The sequence below is a fragment of the Botryllus schlosseri genome, chromosome 9 (assembly GCF_051294905.1).
Source record: "Botryllus schlosseri isolate E-star chromosome 9, Bs_hap1, whole genome shotgun sequence".
Classification (NCBI taxonomy): domain Eukaryota; kingdom Metazoa; phylum Chordata; class Ascidiacea; order Stolidobranchia; family Styelidae; genus Botryllus; species Botryllus schlosseri.
Window position 1 is genome coordinate 27,605,716 of NC_137244.1, and position 24,622 is coordinate 27,630,337.

Consider the following 24,622-nt stretch of genomic DNA (forward strand, 5'->3'; position numbering starts at 1 on the left):
GGACTAGGCAAACCTTGCGTATCAGTCTTGTATTCAATGTAATACAATCAAAGTCTCTCAATTGAAACAAGGCTTTGGTTGAAACACCAAGATGCGTGAGTGAGTACGAAATTAGAACAGTAATCAAATAATCAGGATTAAAATCAGACAATTAGAATGATAAAACAGTAATCAAATAATCAGGATTAAATGAGATAATTAGAATGATAAACGAACTAGAAATAAGGACAGGTGAATTGAAAACTGATTCCTCTAAAACAGGGGTCGCCAACTCAAAACGGGTCGCGGGCGACTTTTCAAATTTCGCAGCGGCCGCGGGCCGCATGAATTCAATGTCGGTATAAACTAGGCAACCATCGTTTTGAAACTCTACGTCAGTACAACGCCGTGCTACTTAATTTAGGCAATGGGCGTAGTGACCACAAAGGAAGTAATATTTTATCAAAGGAATGCAAATACAACAAAAAATCATAATCATTAATTTCATTTTATTTTGAAGTCTGAGCTGTGCACGATACTGGAAACGCTTTTCAGCGAATAAGGACTCGATATTGGTGCTAGCGAGATACGTTACTAAAGCTTGATCTTGTGGGGAAGCCCTAAGCCAGTGGTTCTCAAACATTTTTAGACAGGCCCCCCTTAATGATATTGAAAACTTTCGCTACACCCTTATCGTCATATCACAAAATGCAACCAGAATGCTAGCAACCCCAACGGATAGTTTGATGGCCTTGAATGTTATGACTGTTGATATACACAAAATACACGGACCATACACAAAATGTAAATTTGATGTAAATCGCGCCGAGCGCGAAAAATTTTTCAGTTGACCGCAGCTCCGCGCCCTCTTCAGATGCTTTCACGCCCCCACAAGAGGGGCGCGCCCCCCAGTGAACCACTGCCGTATGCCGTTTTATAGGCGTCTCGATCTTGGCAGTGTTTTGGCCATTGCACGTCAAGGCAATATGCCCAGCCCATTCATTTCAGCAGATTAATCTTCCTCGGTGGAATGCTGTTGCCATCTTCAAAGCCGTTTTAGCTAGTGACGAATAGTGATGTTGGGCACAGGAGAATAGCTTGTTTCGAAACCACAGCAACAACAACAATACTTGAAACTGCATTTCAGAATGGTTTTCTCAGCATTCTTCTGAAATCTCAAATCACGTCGCGGGCCGCAAAATATGACCTCGCGGGCCGCATGCGGCCCGCGGGCCGCGTGTTGGTGACCCCTGCTCTAAAACATCAAATAGAGAACAAATAACATGCGCAATCGCAAACAGCGTCCGTCTTTCAACAAATGTAGTTTTGGATACGATTTAGTTTGATATTTATCCAGGGACCGAGAAGATGGGCTCACGTCCCGAAGGTTTGGTGTCGAGGACGCCAAGACATCTGAATACAAAGCAAAGATCTCCTATGAAGTCACTGTGTTTACGGGGGACGAGAATCAGGCCGGAACAGGTTAATTTCACGATATATTTCGATTTGAATTACTTTTCTTATTATTCATTGTATTATAGATGGCTGCATCGTGATGTCAGTGTATGGGTCAAAGGGGAGTGCCCCTGACATCACTATTGTGAAATCTGAAGAAGATGGAGTTCTTTTAGAAAGGGGATCGGTGGATGTGCTAAATGTAGAGCTTGATAGTATAGGAGCGCCCAAGATGATAAAGCTTACTCATAACGGAAAAGGCTCAAGACCGGATTGGTTCTGTGAGAAAGTGAGTTTTAAGACTCCATTTAACCATGACGCGATTGTTGATATACAATGCCAACTAGAAACTTTTCAAAACTCGCTAGAATTATAACAAGAACTAATGACCCTTTAAAGTCTGCAACTAACTAAGTGAAAACCAATTAACTAGATTCAATCCCCAAGCAACTAATACATTTCTATTTTATCATAATTCGATCGGTATCATGGTAACACTCGTATCACAATTCATGCCAAACGACGGCACGCGTTTTCTAGTTGTTCGCCAACTAATCTTTTCAAATACACAACTAGAACTTGAACTAGAACTAAATGCGCAACTAATTCTCAAAAGTTTTCCCACTTTGCGGTCAGTTGACTAAGAAAAAAAATAAGGTCAACTTTTCGCTCAGAGCTAAAATCACCGTTTTTCACTCCGAAATACCCGCCGGAGCGTCACTTCTGTGCTAATTTACGGCATATCACTCGCATTTTGCTCTAAATGTGACCTAAATTTTCATAAAAAGGACAAAATCTCAAAAAAGATTACAAAAGGGCGTCCTCCGAGGACACTTTCAAAAAAGTCAAAAAAGAGGACAAATCCTCGCAAAAGAGGACGCATGGTAACCCTACCGTCAAGTAACTAGATTGGTAGTTTGTACAAGTCTTGCTGATACAATTGTTGATACACAATGATCTCTTTCATTCGCTACTAGTTGTTAGTTACTAGTAGTTCAAAGAACAAAGTTTTCATTATCTGATCTCTAACTACCACTAAACTGTATTTGCAAGGGTCCTATTTAATTTCTATTTGTTCCATGATGGTGTGCGTTGTTGTTCTTTTCGTTCGTACATTTCTATTTTTTATTTATTTTTATTAGTTATCTACTGTGATAACTGCTCCTGGCTTGGGTGGCTCGGCTTTGAAGACTTTGTCATATCAAGCCTCCCATCTGCCTTGCAAGTCGCATTTCACTGTGATGCATTTTGTTATGTGTGATGTTGATTTCTAAGCTGATCCATAAAGATTCTCTGTCTAGTTGCTGACAATTACCCCTGACCGGTGTAAGCCTGGTTAATTTCAATATCAATTTCATATTCTATTGTATATTAAAGTTCTGTATGCCCAAGAGCAGAGGTCTCAAACTCAAATGTGCTCGCAGGCCAATTTCCTAATTTGTGATGACACGCGGGCCGCAGCATCAATAAATAGGGGTATTCAATCTATAATATCCAACTAGGCCTTATTTAACGGCACCTTGCAGACAGGCATTCCACAACCATCGAGAAAATGCAATTTACTATTATACTATTCACGCTTGGCACGAACAAATCACATTTTCAAATATTTGAATAAAATAGTTTTTGTGCCGGGCATAATTTGTTAGAAATAATGAGTTTAGACATTATGCGAGATGACGCATGATGATATCATAAAAGCTGTCGGGTTGTAATATTGCAGCTATTGGACCTTGAAATGCCACAATTTTATGTTGAATATTTTAGAATTCACCAAAGATTGATCTGATATCAAAGCATGTGAGCGGTGTAGCCTAATCGGGGTTTCTGATATACTCGTGATAAGTATGGGCTATTGTTACTGTCATTGTCAAAGTCAAATTAACCAAATTAAACCAGCGTTCAACCAAGTTTTCTTCGATTAATATTGGAACAGATCAATAACAACTTAAATATAATCATCATTGTTCCATAGTAATAGTATTGTTTCTTAACCGTTTTAGCGATCGTACCCCTTGTACTTTCAATTAGATTTCCAGTGCCCCCTGTCGATTTTCAACACAATTTCTGATGGGACCAATAAGATAACAATCAGAAAGCCCATTCACATAAAACCGCGCGTAGCGCGAAGAATATTTTCCAGTTGAATAAATTAGCCCAGAAAGTATTCCACAGCTTATAGGCCAATTTCCACAATGCATCTGGTACCCCCTATGGTTCTTTGTACCACCAAGGGGATACGGACCCCTGGAATAGAAATGACTAATCGCGGAAGAATCCATTGGTGTTGCAGCTGTGGAGCGTACCTCTACCTTACTCGCAACCGATAATAACATGGACAGAGAGCACAAACAACATCCAGGATGTAAATATACCTCACGGGGGCCACAGAATGCCAATGGTTTCCATACAGACCTGATTAGATTTCTATATTCTATATACCCTACGCAACGCAAGCTAAGGGTTTTGATTTATTACTATTCCCCACGACAGCTTCCTAGATTTTTGCGTCCGTAGGATTGCCACGTCACTGTTCCGAGAGTCAAGTACTTCTCTGATTTTAACGTTCGACCCTACTCAACTCGAGCCACTTTTAGTTTATCACTCAGTCAATCCCAAATCGAGTAATTTGACGAAAGTTCGCACCACACAAAATCACAATTTTCAGTCGCGAATCATCAACGGTTCATGTTTTGTCATCATGAACCTGAAATGTGACGTGGATAGCGATCTTCCACTGCATAGTAGATTTTAGGAAGCAATGTGATAGTGAAGTTTGTTGAGATTTCAGGTTTTTGTAGTAGTTTTAGAGTGAACTTTAAGTTCCTAAATCTAAACAAAGATATATGGCACTAGAATATATATAGTCGAATACTTGAAATTGAAAAATGCCTTCGCGGGCCGCACAAAATGTTCTCGCGGGCCGCGTGCTTGAGACCTCTGCCCAAGAGTATCTTTTGCTGACGTCACAAATCAATTTTCTGCTCTCATTTTCAAGATTCAACTTCGCAACTTGAAATCTGGCAAAGTGACGGTTTTTCCGTGCAATGCCTGGTTCTCAAAGTCCAAAGGAGACAAAAACTTGAGTCGAGAAATTTCCGCTTCTGTCGGAGGCCAATCTGTCCTGGAGCAAACCACGTTTCGTATCATAGTAAAAACCAGCGATATTTCGGGAGCCGGTACCAACGCAAATGTTTTCATGCAGCTTTTCGGTGAGTGGTTGTTTCGGTTTATTGTGTGACTCTCCGACTTGTACAAACTATTGGATTTGAAAAATGTGCAACTAGAACTAGAACTACTAAATTTTTAGAATTCGCAACTTAAACTAGAACAGTGGCGGGCAACATACGGCCCACGACAGGATTTTGTGCGGTCCGCCGTCAGTTTTCGGTATTACGTGATGATGAGGCCCGCGTCGCCGTCTACAGGCATTTAGGCACAAAAATTTTCGAGCTTGAACGTTAGCAAGACAAAGCGACGTTCCAATACAACTGATGTTCACCGCATTGACGTAGCCAGGGGCGAATGGGACCATGTCATTCCCAAATTTCTCGAGAATATTCGTATTATTTATAAATAGTGGAATATTTTCGGGCAGATGGATTCAAACTAAAAAAATTCACGCGCTTGGGAATATGGTATCATAGATACAGTAGAATAGCCCGAGGCCGTTGGGTTGCAGGAGTTTTCAACAAAGTAATTAATGAGAATGAATCCGCCCGAATTAATAATCTGCGATAAGGTCATGAATGTATATTCTTATGCCATGTTTAAAATTATAATTATATGTGCTGTAAATTTTCGAAGAAACCACTTGCTCATACGCTCACCAATATCGTTGATCAAATCCATTCATTTATGCAAAAAATTTCGTGCTTTGTGCGACTAGTAGCCAAATGTACTCTGATTTTTGATCACATTCATATCACCAATTTGGGCTCGATCTGAAGCTAGAACAAGAACCAGAACTACTACTGTGATGAGATAGCTAAGTGGTAAAGTCCACGTGGTCAAATGCAGAATCTCTATCTAACTGTCGGAGGATTATCTAGGATCCCCCTTGCCATCTCATCCGTGTAAGCGGTGTCTTACAAAAGCCTAAAAGTGGGCCGTGCTACAAGTCGGCAGTTACGGAATCAAAAATACAGAAAATCGGCCTGGTGTAAATGACCATTGCAGTCTACAAACACCATGAATACCCAAAAAAAACTAGAACTGCTCCCTTTTCTTAGTGTAATGGTTGTGCGCACGGCTTCTCGAGCGGTAGGTCGTGGGTTCGATCCCCGGCCGGATCCTACCAAAGACTCGAAAATTGGTATCCGCAGCTATCCTGCTAGGCGCTCAGCAATCACGGATAGCATGGAGGAGAAAAAAAAACCGGGGGCACAGACTAGATGACCTCATGGGGCCGTATAGCAACTCCGTCGTCAAAGCATCTCGATGGTGCAGGCGAAAAAGAATATCATATCTCTCTCTCCGCCACTAGAACTAGAACTACCGGTACTCACTTTTCTTCAACTAGAACTAGGACAGGAACTAGTCACTCAACTTGCAACTTGAACTAGAACTACTCACTTTTCAAAATGTGCAACTAGAACTAGAACTAGATGCTTTTTAAAGTCCGCAACTAAAACGATAGCTACTGAAAAAAACAGTTGTTGACCCATTGATCGTAAACTACCTTAATTGATAGTTTGTACAAGTCTGGTAATTGTTAATAAAGCTCAATATCGTCTTCAGGCAAACTCAGAGAGTCGGACGAACTTCGTCTGGAAAAATCCGAGTCTCGGAGTAAGAAATTTGAGTCGGGCAGCGAAGACGTTTTCGTGTTCAAGAACAAATGGAGCATCGGAGAAATCCAAAAGTGCAGAGTCTGGCATGATTCCAGAGGCTTTGCAGCAGGTACGCTTTTCGGATACAGAGTGCCTATTATCCATAACAAAATGACTGTTTCTAATCAGGGTTCCTCATGAGCAATTAAGACGTTCAATTAGACGCTCCTTTTATGCGACCTGAAATAACATTATTCCAGTTCTGCAAATGTTAAAGATAATTCGGTATTTTTTCAGCCATACAGTACCTATTTCATTGCACTTTGTGACAATGCTATTGATCGATCACGACTTCGCAAATATGTCATTTCCAGTAACGTGTGTAGCTTTGTATTACATGTTCGTATGCTGTGATACGGCCAATCGACGTTTACAAACTTCCATCGTACAAAATAGTATCGAAACGATAATTCTCGTTGATAAATTAGCTGTCAGTGGCAAGGAGCGTCTAATTTCAGTGCTGGAAAAATATCATCCCTCCATACTCAATTCAGATTGGAGTTCTCGAATTGTGCACAGCCCTAATGGTCATGTTGTTGCGGATAATAATGTGCAGTACACTCAGCTCCACTTTATTGCCATCATTTGCGCAAAACTTCATTTCACAATCTTAATCTATGAACACATTGAACAGGCTGGCATTTAGAGTGGATTGAGGTGATAGACGAAAGTTCCGGAAAATCCAAACGTTTTAACTGCGGCCAATGGCTCTCCAAGGACGAGGGAGACGGACTGACGATGAGAGAATTGCTGCCTGTTGGTGGCAGCCGACCGTCAAGCTGTGAGTATTTCTTTGATAAGTGGTTACCAAAGTTGGCGAATTGAGAGACAGGAGGTGAATGAACGACGGGGGCGATTAGTTGCAAAAATGTACGACTAGGGTGATAAAATAGTAGAAAAAGACATCTGTCACTGCTCGACTCGAATCAGTAGAACTAATACTCGATTCAGGTTGGAGTACTCGCATCATTCTGGCCCGCCCTAGCGATGAACCAAAAAAGTTTGGGAGCTACTGTCTCACATTTTTGAATTTTAAATCCGAGAATTTTTGTTTGTGAAACCATTCCTTCTCAGCCTCAAGACAATCCAGGACTCCCTCTATCTCCGTCAAGTCAGAGCCAACAAAATACGAAATCACCGTGGTCACATCTGACGAAAAAGGTTGCAGCCTCAATTAGAATTTAATTTGCATATCCTTTCTGAACTTCGGTATCGCGACTCAGGTTCCGGCACTGACGCAAACGTTTCCCTGACGATCTATGGCGAAAATGGCAATTCGGGCCCTCGAGCCTTGAAGCAAAGATTCCGCGATTTGTTCGAGAAAGGTCGTACGGACAAATTCACTCTCGAATTCCCGAATGTTGGACAGCTGACCAAGGTTAGCGACTGATTTGTTCACTATGTTTGGAGTGATCAGCTCTTATTGTGGAAGTCGACTCTCTATAATTAGATCTGACTTGAGTCAAGTTATTTTCAATTCACCATCCAGTCAAGTACGAGTCAAATTCATGGTGCAAAGGGTCTAGTCCGAGCCGTAGTGTTGAGACTAGACATGTCATACTTCTACTTCGACTTGAGTACCAGCGATGACTACTTCGACCTCTACTGTTAACGAATTTATTCAAACAGATAAAAGACAGTTTCTGACCCAAATTGTATGAGTCATATTACTTGATTGAGTCATGCGCAATGACTCGAGTACAAATCAAGCCAATACACAAAGCAACTCAAGTCGAGTCGAGTAATTTTCCATATTTTAGAAAATGACACAAGTTATTACAGCTTTGTGATAAGTTTTAGATTTGCAATTCTGTTTCTTTGTTTTCAGCTACATGTTGAACATGATGACAGCGGTTTCAACTCAGACTGGCTTTGCGATCACATCATTATAAAAGACACTTCGTCTGGCTTTTCCTGGAAATTTTCGTGTTGCGAATGGATCGGCGGAAAGAAAGGCAAAGGACATTTGTTTCGAGAGCTTTTGCCTCGAGATCATATGTAGTTTTCCTGGTTTCAAACTTAGATTGTTCCAAATCTACTTGCTCGCATGACACACTCAATTTCTCTTGATATCGTTCATTTTGTTTGAAGTGAGCATGTGAAAGAGGTTGTTTTATATTTGCCGTATCATTTTTATAGCAAACTCACTAAGTGGTAACGAGATTTTATAAACTTATATGATTAGAAGAGCTTATTGGAGGTACAATTGAAATTCATATTCACAATGTGCTTTCCAATTCTCTACTAGTTACTGACGATTACCCCTGATGAGATTCAGTCGAAACTATTCGGGTTCATTTCAATATGAATGCACTATTCGATTTTATGATTAGCTTATATTCAAATACCTATCACGTAACAAATGCTAGTAATGTTTTCATACTTGTTGCAGAATTTCGAATCTATGCTTACTTTTGTTACTGTTCCTTTTGAAGCACTAAATTTTTTATAGTTATTTTTACAATGGATTGGGTGTAATTTGTATTATTATGCACGGAACCTCAATTTTATATCCACAATCACTGTATAACAAATATTGCTTGTCTGATTATCCCAAATATATGTACTTTACAGTAGATTCCACTTGTGAATATCATTCTGAAAATACTTGGATCGGATGTAGATACGTGCGACAGGGAGTTTGGAATCAATTTCTCAATTTAGTGTCAGTTTATTAGTGATATCATCAGACTAAAACACCACACGATTGTGATATAATGAAAAAATCCGAAGGTGTTTTTACGACTTGATGTAATCTTTGAAATCAGACACCCGACTGGGCTTAGATAGGGTGAAGAATATAGGCAATAGGCATGTACACTAAGTGAAGAGTAGAATAGAGAGAGAGAGAGAGAATCTTTATTCGTATACATTACATATCAACATAACACTACAAAAATGTAACAGTGAAATGCGACATGCAAGGTAGACGGGAGGCTCGATATGACATAGTCTTCAGAGCCGAGCCACCCGGGACAGGAGCAATTTTCACAGTCGATAACTAATGAAAAAAAAATTAAAATCATCATTGGTTTATTAGCAATTTTATCAGTTCAATACACCACAAAAATGCGATACAATGAAAAGACAGGAAGATGTCGAAGCGACAAGGAGTAGTCTATGGAATCTGACACCCACCTTGGCCTAGGCGATGTAAAGAGGAGGCATGCACACTGAATGAAAGTAAAGAAGATAGTATAGAAGAAGAATGTGACAAGAAATAGGGCGGCATGTCATGGGAAGCGAGATCGATAGGTCAGACGTGGTCCGGTAATCTTGAGGATGGACTGTATTTATTTAGTAGTAATTGCTTGTATTTCGACTTGAATGTGGACACTGGACATGCTCGTCGACTGTCGGATGGCCGGCGGGATACTGTTCCACTCATCAGGTCCGGCATATTTGATGGAGCGATGATCTTTTCGGTCGATCATATGATATTTGGACGACGGGGACGCGCGTGTGTTGTACTTGTGCGCTTTTGATTCAGAGGTAAAGAAGTCATTGAAATATTCGGGGCAACGACCGCAGTGAAACTGATACATAAACTTGGCGATTTCTAGTTTCCGCATATCTTCTATGTTTAGGACGCCGAATCTCTTCAGCAGCGACTTATTGGATGGGCAGCCAAGCCCCTTTGGGGCCCTAGCTATGATTCGGAGCACTTTATGCTGTAGTTTCTGCAGTGGCTTGAGTGCAGTTTTACTGGCAGCCCCCCAACAGAGGATGCCATAATGTAACTTCGATTGGATTAAGGATTTAAAGAGTATCAGAAGAACCCATGCTGGCATGAAGCGCCCAAGGCTGTAGAACAGGCCGCACTTCGGTGATAATTTAGTTTCTAGGGACTGAATATGGCTCTTCCAGGACATGTTCGAGTCCAGTAAAACTCCGAGATATTTGGCATTATCTGTGTTGGAAACGGGCTGACCAGCGATATTAACGGTTAGGTTATTTTTTGAATTAACTGTCAGCAATTGCGATTTCGAGGCGTTTATGCAAAGGTTGTTCTGGGCCGTCCACTCATGGACTTTGGGCATTTGGTCACCAGTCAGGGCATAATAAACCAACGAACGATAGGAAAAATAAGACACAGTATCATGGACCAATTTGAAATACAACACAAATACAATTTAGCGGTAGTTAGAGATAAGAGAATGAAAACATTTGTTTTTTAAAAGCACAAGAGTCTAAATTGCGGAGATTATAGGTGGCAGCTTATTCCAAACATTGACACCAATAAAACTGATTGAATTTTTTACTAGACTGGTAGAGTGGTGTTGCACAGACAGAGACAAGTTAGAAGAAAATCTGGTATGATGTTGGTCGGTATCTGAAGGTATCTTGAACAGATTATCAAAATATAGTGGCAGTTCACCCTGATGATAGCTATGCATGAATTTCATTACCTCAAATTTGAAAACGTCTTCCACTTTCAATATTCCAACGCTACGATATATCGGTGTATCAGACAGAATCCCGTGTTGCAACTTTGATTGGAAAATGATCTATAAAGAATCAGCTGAATCCACAGCGACAGGGTCTGAGGCATCAGAACAAACCACATCCCCTCTGCGATAATTTTGATTCAAGCGACTTAATGAGACAGTTCCAGAGTGTAAAATAAAAGAGGACAAGCGAAAAAATGAGATGGCATGTCAGTACCAGTTTATTAATATTTTCATCGTTTCGAAACTCCACAAAACTGCGTCGCAATGAAAAGATAGGAAGGTGTCGAAACGAGATCGCCATCATCATCATTGGTTTATTAGCAATTTTTATCAGTTCAATACACCACAAAAATGCGATACAGTGAAAAGATAGGAAGGTGTCGAAGCGACTTGGAGTATTATATGTAATCAGGTACCAAACCTGGCCTAGGCGATGTAAAGAGGAGACAGGCACACTGAATGAAAAGTAAAGAAGATAGTATAGAAAAAAGCAAGCGACAAGAAATGGGGTGGCATGTCATGGAAGGCGAGATCGATAGGTCAGGTAGTGGTCCGGTAATCCTAAGGGTGGACAAGTCTTCATTTAGTCGTAATTGCCCGTATTTCACCTTGAAAGTGGACATGCTCGTTGACTGTCGGATGACCGGCGGGATAATGTTCCACACATCAGGTCCGGCATATTTGATTGAGCGATGATCTTTTCAGTCGATCATATGATATTTGGACGACGTGGACGCGTGTGTGTTGTACTGGTGCGCTTTTGATTACGAGGTAAAGAAGTCATTGAAATATTCGGGGCAATGACCGCATTGGAAGGTATCGCATTTTTTGTGGTGTATTGAACTGATAAAATTGCTAATAAACCAATGATGATGGAACTGATACGTAAACTTGCTTCCGCATATCTTTTATGTTTAGGACACCGAATCTCTTCAGTAGCGACTTGTTATATCGCAAATCGTATTGTGATGCTGGAGAATTTTTCGTGTTATTGTCGTCGGATTTATGTCCGTTGCGTTAATGTGCATTACATTTTGATTCAGATCTGTGAATTTTTCGAGATGAAGTTCGAGAATGATGCCGATGCAATCAAGCGTAACACATGTGTGAATCCGGTTCCAAATATTTTGCTTTCATTTTTCGGACCCGATCGCCGAATTTTCTCGAACCGATCGAAGTCAGTTTGCAAATTGCAACAGTCGTAGATTCGACGAAAAGTACTGGAAAGTGTAATAGCGTTGTCGCAGATCAATCTTGCGCGTTCTGTTAACTGATAAACATGGCAGATAACAAGGTAAGTGCTTTTATTGTCATGAGAAATGTATGCGGCGTGCGGTAACATCACGAATCGTTGCTTTGCATTCGAACGGGCTGCCTCCCATTGCTATCCGACTGCATGGAATCGGTATCCTGCGCTCACACTCAAGTTTCATTTTTTATTAAATTACTTTAACTTCGAGAATCATTGCTGCTCACCTGATATATCAGGCAAAACGTACCGAGATTCCAGTATGGGATATCCGATCCACAGTGCACCATATCCATATCTCACGGAAATGCAAATATAATGGATAAATATTCGGCGCTTCTTCGTTATACGATCATGACAAGCCAGTGTTCCCCCATGACACCAACAAATGTTTCCCATGAACACGAACAAAAATTTATAAACGTCAAAATAAATTGTTTTTTTGTGTCTTTGTAGGGACGGATATTTGGGTGGGGGTGGGGTAGGGTTACGTGAGGGGGATATTAGGGTTAGGATTAGGATTAGGGGAGGTGGGATATTAGGGTTAGGGGACGGGAATATTAGGGTTAGGGGAGGTGGGATATTAGGGTTAGGGGTTAGGTTAGGGTTATGATTAGGGGAGGTGGGATATTAGGGGACGGGAATATTAGGGTTGAGGGAGAGGGTGATGTTAGGGGAGGCGGGAGAGAGGGGGATGTTAGGGTTGGGGAGAGGGGTGATATTAGGGTTGGAGAAGAGGGTTAGGGACATGATATCCCACCTCCCTAACCCTAATCATAACCCTAACCTAACCCTAATATCTCCCCTAACCCTAATATCCCACTTCCCCTAATCCTAACCCCTAACCCTAATATCCCACCTCCCCTAACCCTAATATTCCACCTCCCCTAACCCTAATATCCCACCTCCCCTAACCCTAATATTCCACCTCCCCTAACCCTAATATCCCACCTCCCCTAACCCTAATCATAACCCTAACCTAACCCTCCTAACCCTAACATCCCCCTCTCCCCCAACCCTAATATCCCCCCTTACCCCAACCCTAATCTTGAGATAACCTACCCCAACCTGGCCCTAACCCGCATCCAATCCCCCTTTCCCCCAACCCTAATCTTGGGATACCCTACCCCAACCTTGGCCCTAACCCGCATCCAATCCCCCTTTCCCCAACCCTAATACCCCCCACCCAAATATCCGTCTCTACAAAGACACAAAAAAACAATTTATTTTGGCGTTTATAAATTTTTGTTCGTGTTCATGGGAAACATTTGTTGGTGTCATGGGGGAACACTGGCTTGTCATGATCGTATAACGAAGAAGCGCCAAATATTCTTAGCTAAGGGAAAGCCTGTGCCAGTACTAACCACCACCTTGTCCATTGCTATCAGCAGACTTGTTCAAACTACTCATGGATATTCAAAGTGTCCACTCGAACTAGACTAAAACTACTAATCTCTCAATACTTGTAGCTGGAAGAAGAACTAACAACCCTATTAAAAATCCGCTACTGACAATTAAATATAACAGAACTAACTAATACAGGTTAGTGAATTCCAGATTGCAAATGATCCAAAAAAAATTGGAGATGTAAATCGGCATATTAACAGGACGGGCATTCGGATTTGAAATACTCATGCACTTTTCAAAATCCACAACGATGGAGATATTCCAGATCGTGTTCCCAATGTTAGACTAAACCCTAAATGTAATTTCTCAGGAGAAAGCCAACGAGTGTAAAACGAAAGGAAATTCTCTCCTAACAGCTGGAAAACTCGCCGAAGCGATTGCTGCATATTCTGAGGTAACAATCTTCGTTCCATTCTTACTCTTGGACATCTAAAATGGTTCAACGTCTCTTAACAGGGAATCGAGCTGGACCAGTCCAATCACATCCTGTACAGCAATCGTTCCGCGGCTCATGCAAAAAACCGAGATTACGATTTGGCCCTGCTTGACGCCAACAAAGTTGTTGAGTTGCAACCATCATGGCCAAAGGTGAGTTTCATGTCGGTCTTTTCTGCTTGCCTTGTATATTACTGAACACAGAGTCTCCCCACCCGAGGTTTTAGCAAGTCTAGACTCGAGTCGTAATATTTCGTTGACCATAGTCGATTTGCGTAGTGACTTCGCTTGTAGGCCTACTTGAGGTATTGCGCTCGAATCGACACATTCTATAGGGTTTTATTCGAGTCTCATATCACGACCGATGTATGAAAAATCGGCCCAGAAACTTTCATGTTTGAATAAACAAGTTAAAGTTGGAAAAATGAGCATATTATGAATGCGAGACCTTCGATATCACCCAAAAGTTTAACATAAGCGAGTTCAACTCGAAAATGGTCAGTAAACGCAATGACTTGAACTCGGACTCGAGTGTTAATGAAGACTCAGACTTGACCCGTTGTCCCTGACTTAGACTTGACTCGGCGGTGAATGGGAAATGACTCGAGTCGAGCCAGAACTGTAAAAGTAAGATTGACTCGTGACTCGGAACTTGGTCCAGCCTTTTTCACACTGCTGACCGCTTTTAGAATATTAAACCCCTGAAAAAAGCTTCGTGGCCCACAGATTGTGTACCCCTAATGCCTACCTAATGCTCCATGAAATAAATTTGTGTTTTGTCAGGGTTATTCGCGCAAAGGGTCAGCTCTACAATTTCTGGGACGCCACGCAGAGGCCAAGGCCGTTTTTGAAGAAGGTCTGAAGCTGGACGCGAACAACGAACAACTGAAGGGCGGATTGAAAGAATGTGAAGAACGATTAGGAGGTTGGCGTCTTTAGAGAGATGTCAGTCAGTCTCCGCGTGCAAGACTATCTGCTGCAAATTATAGCTTGATACATAGAACTATATACGAACAGCTTCTCGGAGGTACAGAACTTCAGTATGCAATAGTATGTTCATGTTAAATTGAACCCAAATATTTTTGATTGACACTCGTCCGGGGTAATCTACTATACTAGTTGCTGACGATTACTCCTGACGAGTGTCAGCCGAAAATATTCGGTTTCATTTCAATATGAATATACTATTCAGTAGAACTATATACATACTGATAGAGCAGCCATTCAGAACATGTATGCTGAGAAATTGTGATATTGTTTTTAGGAAATGATGTAGAATTATATATAGAATATATTTGTAAAAATCGATCATATACGATTTTCGGAATTGCAGCAGGTGTGAAGTAACATGACCTTGCCAGATATTTGGAAAATTTTTGGATTAGACGGAATATGCGTGGATAAAAATGAAGATAAGTTTTGTGTAGGAGAATGTGCAGTGATTATGCGCATACCAATATAATACGGTACGGTATGATTATCTGTGGATGTCTTTGCTGAAATTTGTGATTTTCAGGGAAAATGCGAAATCCCTTTGGAAATCTCGACGCCATCCTACCTCGATTACAAGCAAACCCCAAAACCGCTGCGTACTTGAAAGATCCTTCTTACATGGCGATGCTGAAGCAGATGCAAGCCGACCCTAATTCACTAACAATGTGAGTAGATTATTACGAGCGCTGGACTAGACCGATTACCCGAGTAATTCGAAGGGAACTGGGTATCGCTCATTATCAAGCAGGGTTGTAACCGGGTCACAAGACTCCGAGTCACTAGTCAATCTGACTTTTATAGTTTTGACTCCAGTCAAGTTAAGTCATTTTCAATTCACCACAGAGTCAAGTCCGGGTCCAAGTCAAGCTTAGGGTCAAGTCCGAGTCGTGGTAATATGACGCGAGTCCGACTCCAAGTCATTGTATTGACTGCTCCGTTTCCAGTTAAAGTCTTGGTAAACCCACTTTTTATAACTCTAATCGTTGATATCGAATGGTTCGCATTAATAATAGAATTATTTTCCTTCTAACAGTTTCTGGTCGCATGCACAAATACCAGTACCAATAGACGAAATGCCATTAGTCTGGTTACTTAACTATTCTTCAAAATTACAATGAAATGTCGTACATGGTCGTCTAAGTCTCAAGTCATATGACTTGGTCCTAGTCGAGCGCAATGACTCGAGTCAATACACGGATTGACTCGAGAAATTGACTTGAGTCGAGTCCTCATGTAATAGCGATTCGAGTCGTTACAACCCTGATATCAAGGCACAAGAGTATGAACGATGTGGATGAACGATGTGGAAAGTTTAAACGTGTACTTTTCATGTGACCAAAAAGAATATAACACCACTTCTACATCGCATTGAAGGATATTTGGTCTTTTTCGACCATACAGGACCTATTTCATTGCGCTTTGTAGCAATACTGTTGGTCGATCACGGCCTTTCAGATATGTTATTTCCAGTAATGTGTGTAGCTTTGTAGTACATGTTTTGCATGTTGCAATACCACAAATCTAGGTTTCAAGGCTTCAATACTGTCACAAGGAGCGTATGATTTCAATACTCGAAGAAATCATCTCTCGCTGTTCGACTAGAATCATACTGCGCAGCCTTAATGATCAACTCTGCATATGATAAGCTCCATTTTTATTCGATGCTGTCCAGGTTTCTTCAAGACCCAAGAATGCAAGAGTCTCTGGGGGTGATCCTGGGTATCGATCTGACAGCAATGTCCGGGGACAGCCCAACGCCGCCCCGTCCGAGCCCCCAGTCCAAACCCGCCGAGCAGCCGAAACCGGAGGAGACCATGGAGACGGAAGAATCGGAAGACATAAAAAAGGTTGGATGCAGATCTTTGTACGTCTTGATAATTCTAGTTGTGTGATTGGACTAATGAGAGATAAATTCCGGTAATGTGATTCTAATCTAATTTGTGAAATATTTCTGTTCTTATTTTAATTTCAATCAAATTTGGAAAAACTTTAGCAGTGTACCTATCATTCTAATTGTCATATATTTTGGAAAAACAGTAGCTATCATCAGGCGCGTAGCCAGAGGGGGGTTTTTTGGGTCGCAACCCCCCACCTTTTGAAGCGTGACACCCCCTCCTTGAACGCGAAACCCCGTGCTTTTGAAATGACCGTTCAGACGCTAATACCCTGTTGCAATTCAATTGGCAGGAGGCGATTTTCCAATTAAGAGATTCGTCTGCACAATGTAATACGATGATTGCCGGCAATCAATGCCTGATTTATCACGTCTCCAACAAGCCTAGTTCCGCTGGCTTGACGAATCGCATCTGTAATAGGCCCGGTGCGCACGATATCATCGGTTGGCATACACAATCGCATCTGCAATATGCCCAATACGGAAGATATATCATCGCTAGCCTAACTATCGTGTATCGGGCCGAGCATGGTTTGGCTCCTATCTCTCGATGGCTTGGAGACAATGCCGTTAAGTACATGCTGATTAGCAATTGTGATTAAAGGGTGACATCGCGAAACTGAATGACATCGAACGTCCGCAAACATGTCTGCGACGCTTGCGTACATGCGTAATTGATCTCCGCTAATTCTTGAACATAACCATCAGAAGCTGTGTGTCAAGGCTTGACTTATAAAAGAGGACAGGTTTGAAGCACCTGAAATCGGCATCATTATAGCACATATTCCAGAAAAACTTGGACATTTTGACTTGCGCAAATCGTCGCTACGCAAGACTCGTTGATAAGCTGCGCGTATTTAATTGTTCGACGCGTTGATAAGCGCGGGTATTTAATCATTCACAACAGATCAGGGCGTCGCTAATTAACAGCACTTCCGGAATCGTCGAAGCTTATCATGCGCGTATAATCGTCAACAGGAAGAGATTGTATAATCGTCATTTACGCATGCACTTAACCCTAATGCATTGATGCTATATTAGTAAATTCGCAAAAAATCGAAACCCCGACCTCAGGCGCGTAGCCAGAGGGGGGGTTTCGGGGGTTGGACAACCCTAATGTGTATCGACTTGAGTTATAAAATAGGACAGGTTTGAAGCACCTGAAATCGGCGTCATTATGGCACATATTCCCAAAAATCTCGGACATTTCGACTTGCGCAAATAGTCGACGAGGCTGCGTTGATGAGCGCGCGTATTTAATTGTTCGACGCTTTGGTAAGCGCAGGTATTTAATTGTTGACGACAGATCAGGGAGTCGCTAATTAACGGTACTTCCGGACTCGTCGACAAGCTTATCAAACGCGTATAATCGCGAACACGAGGAGATTGTATAATGTATAATCGTCATTTACGCATGTACTTAAACCTAATGAATTATATTATATATATACTTAATATACTATATTAAGTAAATTCGCAAAACATCGAAACCCCGCCCTTCTATTTTAAAACCCCTTCCTTATTTATCGGCTGGCTACGCGCCTGCCCGACCTTTCATTTTAAAACCCCCTCCTTATTTTTCGGCTGGCTAGGCGCCTGGCTATCATTCTGATTCTAGTCTGACTTGTACAAAACTGTAGCTATGATTCCAATCGTCCAACTGCGGTTTCAGTCTCTGTCGGAGAAGGAGCTCGGAAACCAGTTTTACAAGAAGAAGGAATTCGAGAAGGCGATCGAACATTACGACCGCGCGATATCTCTCGACGAAACCAACATCACGTTCTACACCAACAAGGCCGCCGTCTACTTCGAGCAGGGTGACTTCGAGAAGTGCCGGGAAACTTGCTTGAAAGCCGTCGATATCGGGAGAGAGCAGCAAGCCGATTATAAACTTGTTGCCAAGTGAGTTGCTGCTCTATACTTACTTTGTCTTTGATAGATGTAGAATTTCTCATTGTTTGTTTGTATGTATTGATTGTCTTCATTTATCATCGGTGCTCGGCGAGTCGCGTTATTGCATTCTGTATGATATGTTATCTGCATTAGTCCAATCCAGTTTCATTTTTATGTAATTTTCCTAATCAGTTTTTTCTCCTTTCTCCTCTCTGCTTATGCAGAAACTGTATTACTTATTGAGGTTGTTTAAAAATTAGTTTTTTCTTTGAATTTTACTGGCTATACTATACAGCTGTTAGGTTGGCTAAAAAATCACTTCACATCAAATTTCGTTGTAACCTATAGAAGCAAAGCTATAGAATATTTTTGATATAACAAATAATGAATTAATTTTGCTGGAAACCCCATGAAACTGGTAAGTTGTATTAAAAACGATATAGCTGGTTCGTGGTACAGAACTTGAATATAGCTTTCAATACAATAATATTTAAATAATATTTATTGAACTCGAAGACTTTTCGGGTGCCTCTTTTCAAGAGTTAACGGCACACTAAAGGGATTTAAACAGATTTAAAAGCAAAACCAAAAAGGCAAAGTATGACGTAACAATCAAAATCACAGACCATGAAATTCGCATCGTAACAATGGCAACAATAACAAACTATGAAGTACTCGGACATACGGTACTATAGTAGCAACGCAATTCATAAATAAACAGTTATACACACGAAACACATGAACTAATGGGAAACTAATGGGCTTCCGTTAACTCTTGAAAAGAGGCACCTGAAAAGTCTTCGAGTTCAATAAATATTATTTTACAATGGATATTGTATTGAAAGCTAAAAACGATATATAGCTAATTTGGTTCAATTCCGATTGGTAAAAGCGAAGTTATCGGTGTTCAAAATTTCGGATTTGAAAAAAATACTATTTTTGGTGGGAACCTATTAATTATAGAACTACTCACCGTGGATACTATTATTTTGAATGCAACAATTTCAACGCCAATAACTTGGCTTCTGCCATTAGATCTACAAAATAATCTTCAGTGTGATTTAGAAGTGGCTTTATATTTTTGTGGTTATATAAAAGGTGTAAATTTGAACTTTCCTCATTGTTCACACTGCTATGGTGTCGTCGCAAGTGATGCTCCAATACTCGATTCAGAATCAAATCAACCCGGTACTTGATGTTGGCAACTCTACATCTATATTACCTATTTTGTTGTATCTTTTGACGAATATTACCTCTGTTTGCCTCGGTCAGAGCATTTGCACGAATCGGAAGTTCGTATACGAAAGAGCAGGATTATCCGGAAGCGATCAAGTATTTCAACAAATCGCTGACGGAACACAGAACGAAAGACACTCTGGAAAAACTCCATCAGTGTCAGAAAGCGGTAAAGGAAGCGGAACGTCTGGCGTACATCAACCCGGAGATTGCCCAGGAAGAGAAGAATGAAGGCAACAAAGCGTTTCAGAACGGTAGGCCTTGTAGAAATGGGCTTCCGACCTCCTTTGACATAGAAACATCGACCTCCTTTGACATAGAGACACGAAGTCTTGTGCAAACTGCTGGATTGTGCAACTAAAACTGAACCTAAGTCACTTTTCAAAATGCCCAACTACAACTAAAACTACACACTTTTTCAAACTCGAAACTAAAACTAATTGCTTTTCAAAACTCGACATTAGAACTAAAATCAACCCACAACTAACTGACCACAACACAGCTAACTAAAACTGACAATACAAATTACTTAATTTGCAACTGACCTGAGAAATACTGTAGACAGAATCGGCATTTCAGAAGGGCAGGATTTCAAATTTGAATCGGGAGGGGTTTCATACCCCATAACCCACCTCCGGCTACGCTACTGCTAGTAGAGAGGATTCTGAGGTAGTAATTGCCGCAAGAACATTACACATCAGAACGCCGGGATCACGCTAAACGCCAAATGACGACAGGTAGAACTAGAACTAGGTCACTTTTCAAAACTCGCAGTGAAGAATGAAAGTACTCGAAAAACCTGTGGATTGTTGCTGTCTACCACCTAGATTAATAGCCTAGTTTGTAAATACCTGCACCACTCTTGACTTTTAATAAATTGACGCGGTTGAAACATCTTTCTCAGGCAAATTCCCAGACGCAGTGAAAAGATACACAGAGGCAATCAAACGTAACCCAGACGACGCGAAAATCTACTCGAATCGCGCGGCCGCCTACATGAAGCTGATGGAATTCAGCTTGGCGCTCAAAGACAGCGAGGAATGCATCAAAAAAGATGAGAGCTTCGGTAATTGTGATCTGTCTGCGATTGTTGCTACCGTGCAGGGCTGTAATGACTCAAGTCGCGATATTTTTGGTGACTCGAGTGATTCTTTAAAATGATAGAAAATGACTCGATTCAAGTCATGATTTTTTGGCGACTTGACTTGATTCGAGGCATTTTTTAAATACAAAAAACGACTTGCTTTGAGTCATTATAATGAAGTTGGAAAATTACCAGACTCGACTTGGGTGATTCGTATAAAATACGGAAGTTAACCGAACTCCTCATTATTTTGGATACGAAAAGTAGCTAGACTCTCGTCACAATTTTTTGGTTCCTAGACTGCAGGCATTTTTTGAATATGGAAAACGGGTCGACTCAATTCATTTTTTATACTGAAAAGAACTTGACTCGATTTGAGTGACTTTGTGTTTCGGCTCGACAGATGCACGTGAGATCAAACAGTCAAGACAAGCACCTCGTTGTAACCTGTTATAGTAAATTTACCAGAGTGAGAAATTAAGTATGTAACGAATGCGAGGCATTCGATATCAACCAAACAGACTTCGAATAAGTGGGTTGAGCCTGAATTGAAGTCGAAACTGACCAATGAACACGATGGCTCAAAGAGACAATCTGGATATCTGACTTGATAATTTCTGTTGTGTAGTAAGACTAGTTTGAGGGAAAGGAATTGCCTGTAATCAAATCTAGTTTTCCTGAAAATGTCGCAAGAGAACTGTGTAAAACAAGTCAAGCTTTGTGTACATACATTTGCTATGCTCATGATTACGAGGACCAACTCGGAGATTTGATATGAACTTGTTTTTAGCTGCATTTTCTTTCAAATTCAGAATTGAATTCAGTTTCCAAGTTTTTGCGATTAACATTCTAATCCAATTTGGATGAGCTGAAATTTTTGAGTTGTCCAATTCTGCCGACTTAGATTTGGACTTGACTCGGTGGCGAATTGAGAATCACTCCACTTGACTCGGGTCAAAACTGTAAAAGCAGAGAGTTGCGACTTCGTTATGAACCTTGTCCAGTGCTTGTGTCAAACTTGAAATATTTTCCATATTTGCAGTGAAAGGCCACATTCGAAAGGGCGCCGCTTTGGAAGCCATGAAAGACATGACCAAGGCCATGAGCGCTTATCAGAAAGCCCTCGATCTCGACCCAAACGCAAAGGAGGCGTCGGATGGGTATTTCCGATGTTTAAACGTAAGCTGATGCGGCACTTCAATTTTCTATTATTTGCTGATAATTGGACGAGTGTCAGGTGAAAACATTTCGTTATTTTATTATCGATGTGGTCTTCAATTGTGTATTGTATAGTTCTGTGCCTTCCACAGTTTCTAAGTGGAAGCATTGTATTTGTGTAATTTTTCATTTCTGACCACCCCTACATTTCAGTCTGATCTGCAAAACCGCAACGACCCAGAGGCGGTTCGTCGGAGGGCAATGGCCGATCCCGAAGTCCAAGAAATCATGTCGGATCCAGCTATGAAAATGATTCTCGAGCAGATGCAACAAGACCCCAAAGCTTTAAGAGAGTACGTCGCTCTGGCTAGGGCCTATTTCATTGCACTTGGTGACAATGCTGTGTGTTGATTGCCACTTCACAGATAACTCATTTCCACTAACGTCCATAGCTTTGTAATGCTTGTTTTGTAACCTGTGATACGCTAAATCGAGGTTTCAAGCTTTCCACAGTGGAAAATAGTATCGATAATATAATTTTGTTGATAAATTATTTTTAGTGGCAAGGAGGATATCATTTACTCGAAAATATCGTCTCCCACTACCATACTCGAATCATTTGAAAAAATACTCATATTAAGAATTACGAATCGAGCGTTGTAATATTTGTGCCCTAACGGTGCTGTGAGTTACGTCATTTCAACGTTCTTCTTTTCCAGTCACTTGAAGAATCCGGAAATAGCGAAGAGAATTCAGAAATTAATGGACGTCGGTCTCCTGTCTATTCGATGAAGCGTCGATTGTGGCTGGGTTTCGATTCTTGCTGTTGTTCAGGACCCCTCACTAGTGATACGTTTTCCGAGCGCTTCAGTCCAAATGTCCGCCGTCTCTCGGAAAAGACTCAAACTCTCTACCGCGACTTTGTTTTACCCAGCCTTGTGACGAAACAACGGTTTTCGCGTTATATCTTGTACTTTTGCAGTCGACGTTTTGTAATTGGTTGTCAAACTGTCAGAAATAAAGTAGTTTCTGTCCATTGTTTGCTACGGATGAATTCGAGTTGTTAGAGGTCCCAGTAAGATGGAAGGTGTCGAAGCGACTTGGGGTAGTATTTGAAACCAGACAGGAGACACCCACCCACCTGACGTATAAGCGATGTACAGAGGAACCATCCATACTGTAAGGAAATACAGAAGGGATGAAAATGGTTCCATACTATTACCGAGAATCTAGCGTACTGGGACGGACGATGTCGAGAAATTTATACCTGAGAATCGATGCCGAATGTGGCAACGCCGTGACACACACACGACCTGTTCGTATGCATAACATGCCTGGATGCATATATTGCATTTTCGTCATTGACCGGATACGGATGAAAATGAATGTCGGTAGGCAAGATTGATATGCAAGATCGACGTCCGGTAATCTTGCTGGCTGACTAGCATCATCATCACCATTGGTTTATTGGCAATTTTATCGGTTCAATACACCACAACAATGCGATACAATGAAAAGATAGGAAGGTGCCGAAGCGACTTGGAGTAGTCTATCGAATCAGACACCCACCTTGGCCTAGGCGATGTAAAGCGAGGAGGCATGCACATTGCACACTGAGTGAAAAGTAAAGAAGTTAGTATGGAAAAAGGCAAGCAGCAAGAAATGGGGTGGCATGTCATGGAAGGCGAGATCGATAGGTCAGTCGTGGTCTGGTAATCTTGAGGATGGACTAATATAGCATTCGCTCAGATGAAGTCGAGTTCCTTTGAGGTTCAAGGTCACGTTGATAGCCGCTTCAGTTGAGATTCCAAATACACGGTGTGTCGGGCTGTTGAGACAATAGGAGTCATGTGCTAGGTTGGTAGCGTTTTTGTGCATGCTATTCATGATACTGTAGGCTTAACTGAATATATGACTACCGCCCAGATATCCTGCTGTTCACACTTTCATTTGCAGAGCTTCTTGGAGGTACAGAACTTCAATGTATATTCATATTGAAATAAACCCGAATATTTTCGGCTGACACTCGTCAGGGGTATCGTCAGCAACTAGCAGAGAACATTGTATATCAACAATCGTATCACAAAATTGACGTCACCAGCATGAAATTTCAAACGAGATAGCGTTCAATGTACTATTTTCAGGTGGTACACGAACTCTAGGGTTGTTCAGAATTGACCGACTTTCAAAAAGTCTAGGTTTTCAGTCCGTTTCCCATGCCTTATACCTTAAAAACAAATTCTGGCAACTTTTTTTTGTAACTCGTCCCCTGCATCCGTGTGCAGTGTGCACATTGAGCTGGAAGAATAGCAGCTGAAAATAGGGGATTCCCCTAAAATCTGAGTGTCACGAATTTACCTAGCCTAGTTAAAGTGACATATAACATGGATTTATGCAGCTGTTGCGGTTTGGAGTGCTACAAAACCCCACTATATAAGGCATTCCTAGTTCAGGATATCATTTCCATGTCTCACACTGCCTTAGAACTGCTCAAAACTACCTAAAACTGATAGTCATTTTGTTGGATCACATATCCTACACCCCGCAAACCTACCC

The 24,622-nt window shown here is 41.3% G+C and overlaps 2 protein-coding genes and 1 long non-coding RNA gene across 3 annotated transcripts in view; 2 read left to right on the plus strand and 1 right to left on the minus strand.

The window, feature by feature from the left end:
• LOC145445899 (lipoxygenase homology domain-containing protein 1-like) overlaps positions 1-8,844 on the plus strand; it is a 251,303-nt gene extending 242,459 nt beyond the window's left edge. The window contains exons 46-53 of the mRNA XM_080324055.1: positions 1,337-1,461; positions 1,521-1,723; positions 4,433-4,646; positions 6,175-6,336; positions 6,901-7,047; positions 7,341-7,427; positions 7,490-7,644; positions 8,095-8,844. Of these exons, the coding sequence (XP_080180181.1) occupies positions 1,337-1,461; positions 1,521-1,723; positions 4,433-4,646; positions 6,175-6,336; positions 6,901-7,047; positions 7,341-7,427; positions 7,490-7,644; positions 8,095-8,268 (1,267 nt within the window). The 3' untranslated portion in view covers positions 8,269-8,844. The remainder of the gene's footprint in view (positions 1-1,336; positions 1,462-1,520; positions 1,724-4,432; positions 4,647-6,174; positions 6,337-6,900; positions 7,048-7,340; positions 7,428-7,489; positions 7,645-8,094) is intronic.
• Positions 8,845-11,842: 2,998 nt separating this feature from the next.
• LOC145445906 (stress-induced-phosphoprotein 1-like) lies at positions 11,843-23,105 on the plus strand. Its single transcript, XM_080324066.1, has 12 exons — positions 11,843-12,011; positions 13,684-13,767; positions 13,830-13,961; positions 14,592-14,733; positions 15,325-15,466; positions 16,474-16,648; positions 18,368-18,597; positions 19,861-20,078; positions 20,729-20,890; positions 21,951-22,087; positions 22,280-22,419; positions 22,786-23,105. Exons 1-12 carry the CDS (start codon positions 11,997-11,999, stop codon positions 22,856-22,858), a joined length of 1,650 nt encoding a protein of 549 aa, XP_080180192.1. The 5' UTR covers positions 11,843-11,996; the 3' UTR covers positions 22,859-23,105.
• LOC145445925 (uncharacterized) lies at positions 12,459-12,943 on the minus strand. Its single transcript, XR_013917147.1, has 2 exons — positions 12,826-12,943; positions 12,459-12,726 (listed from the first exon to the last, which is right to left on the minus strand). It is a non-coding gene; the product is annotated as an uncharacterized LOC145445925 (long non-coding RNA).
• Positions 23,106-24,622: the final 1,517 nt, after the last annotated feature.

Coding starts and splice junctions, on each gene's coding strand:
- LOC145445906 (XM_080324066.1), top strand. Junction 13,768..13,829: donor CGATTGCTGCATATTCTGAG/GTAACAATCTTC, acceptor GTCTCTTAACAG/GGAATCGAGCTGGACCAGTC. Junction 13,962..14,591: donor TGCAACCATCATGGCCAAAG/GTGAGTTTCATG, acceptor GTGTTTTGTCAG/GGTTATTCGCGCAAAGGGTC.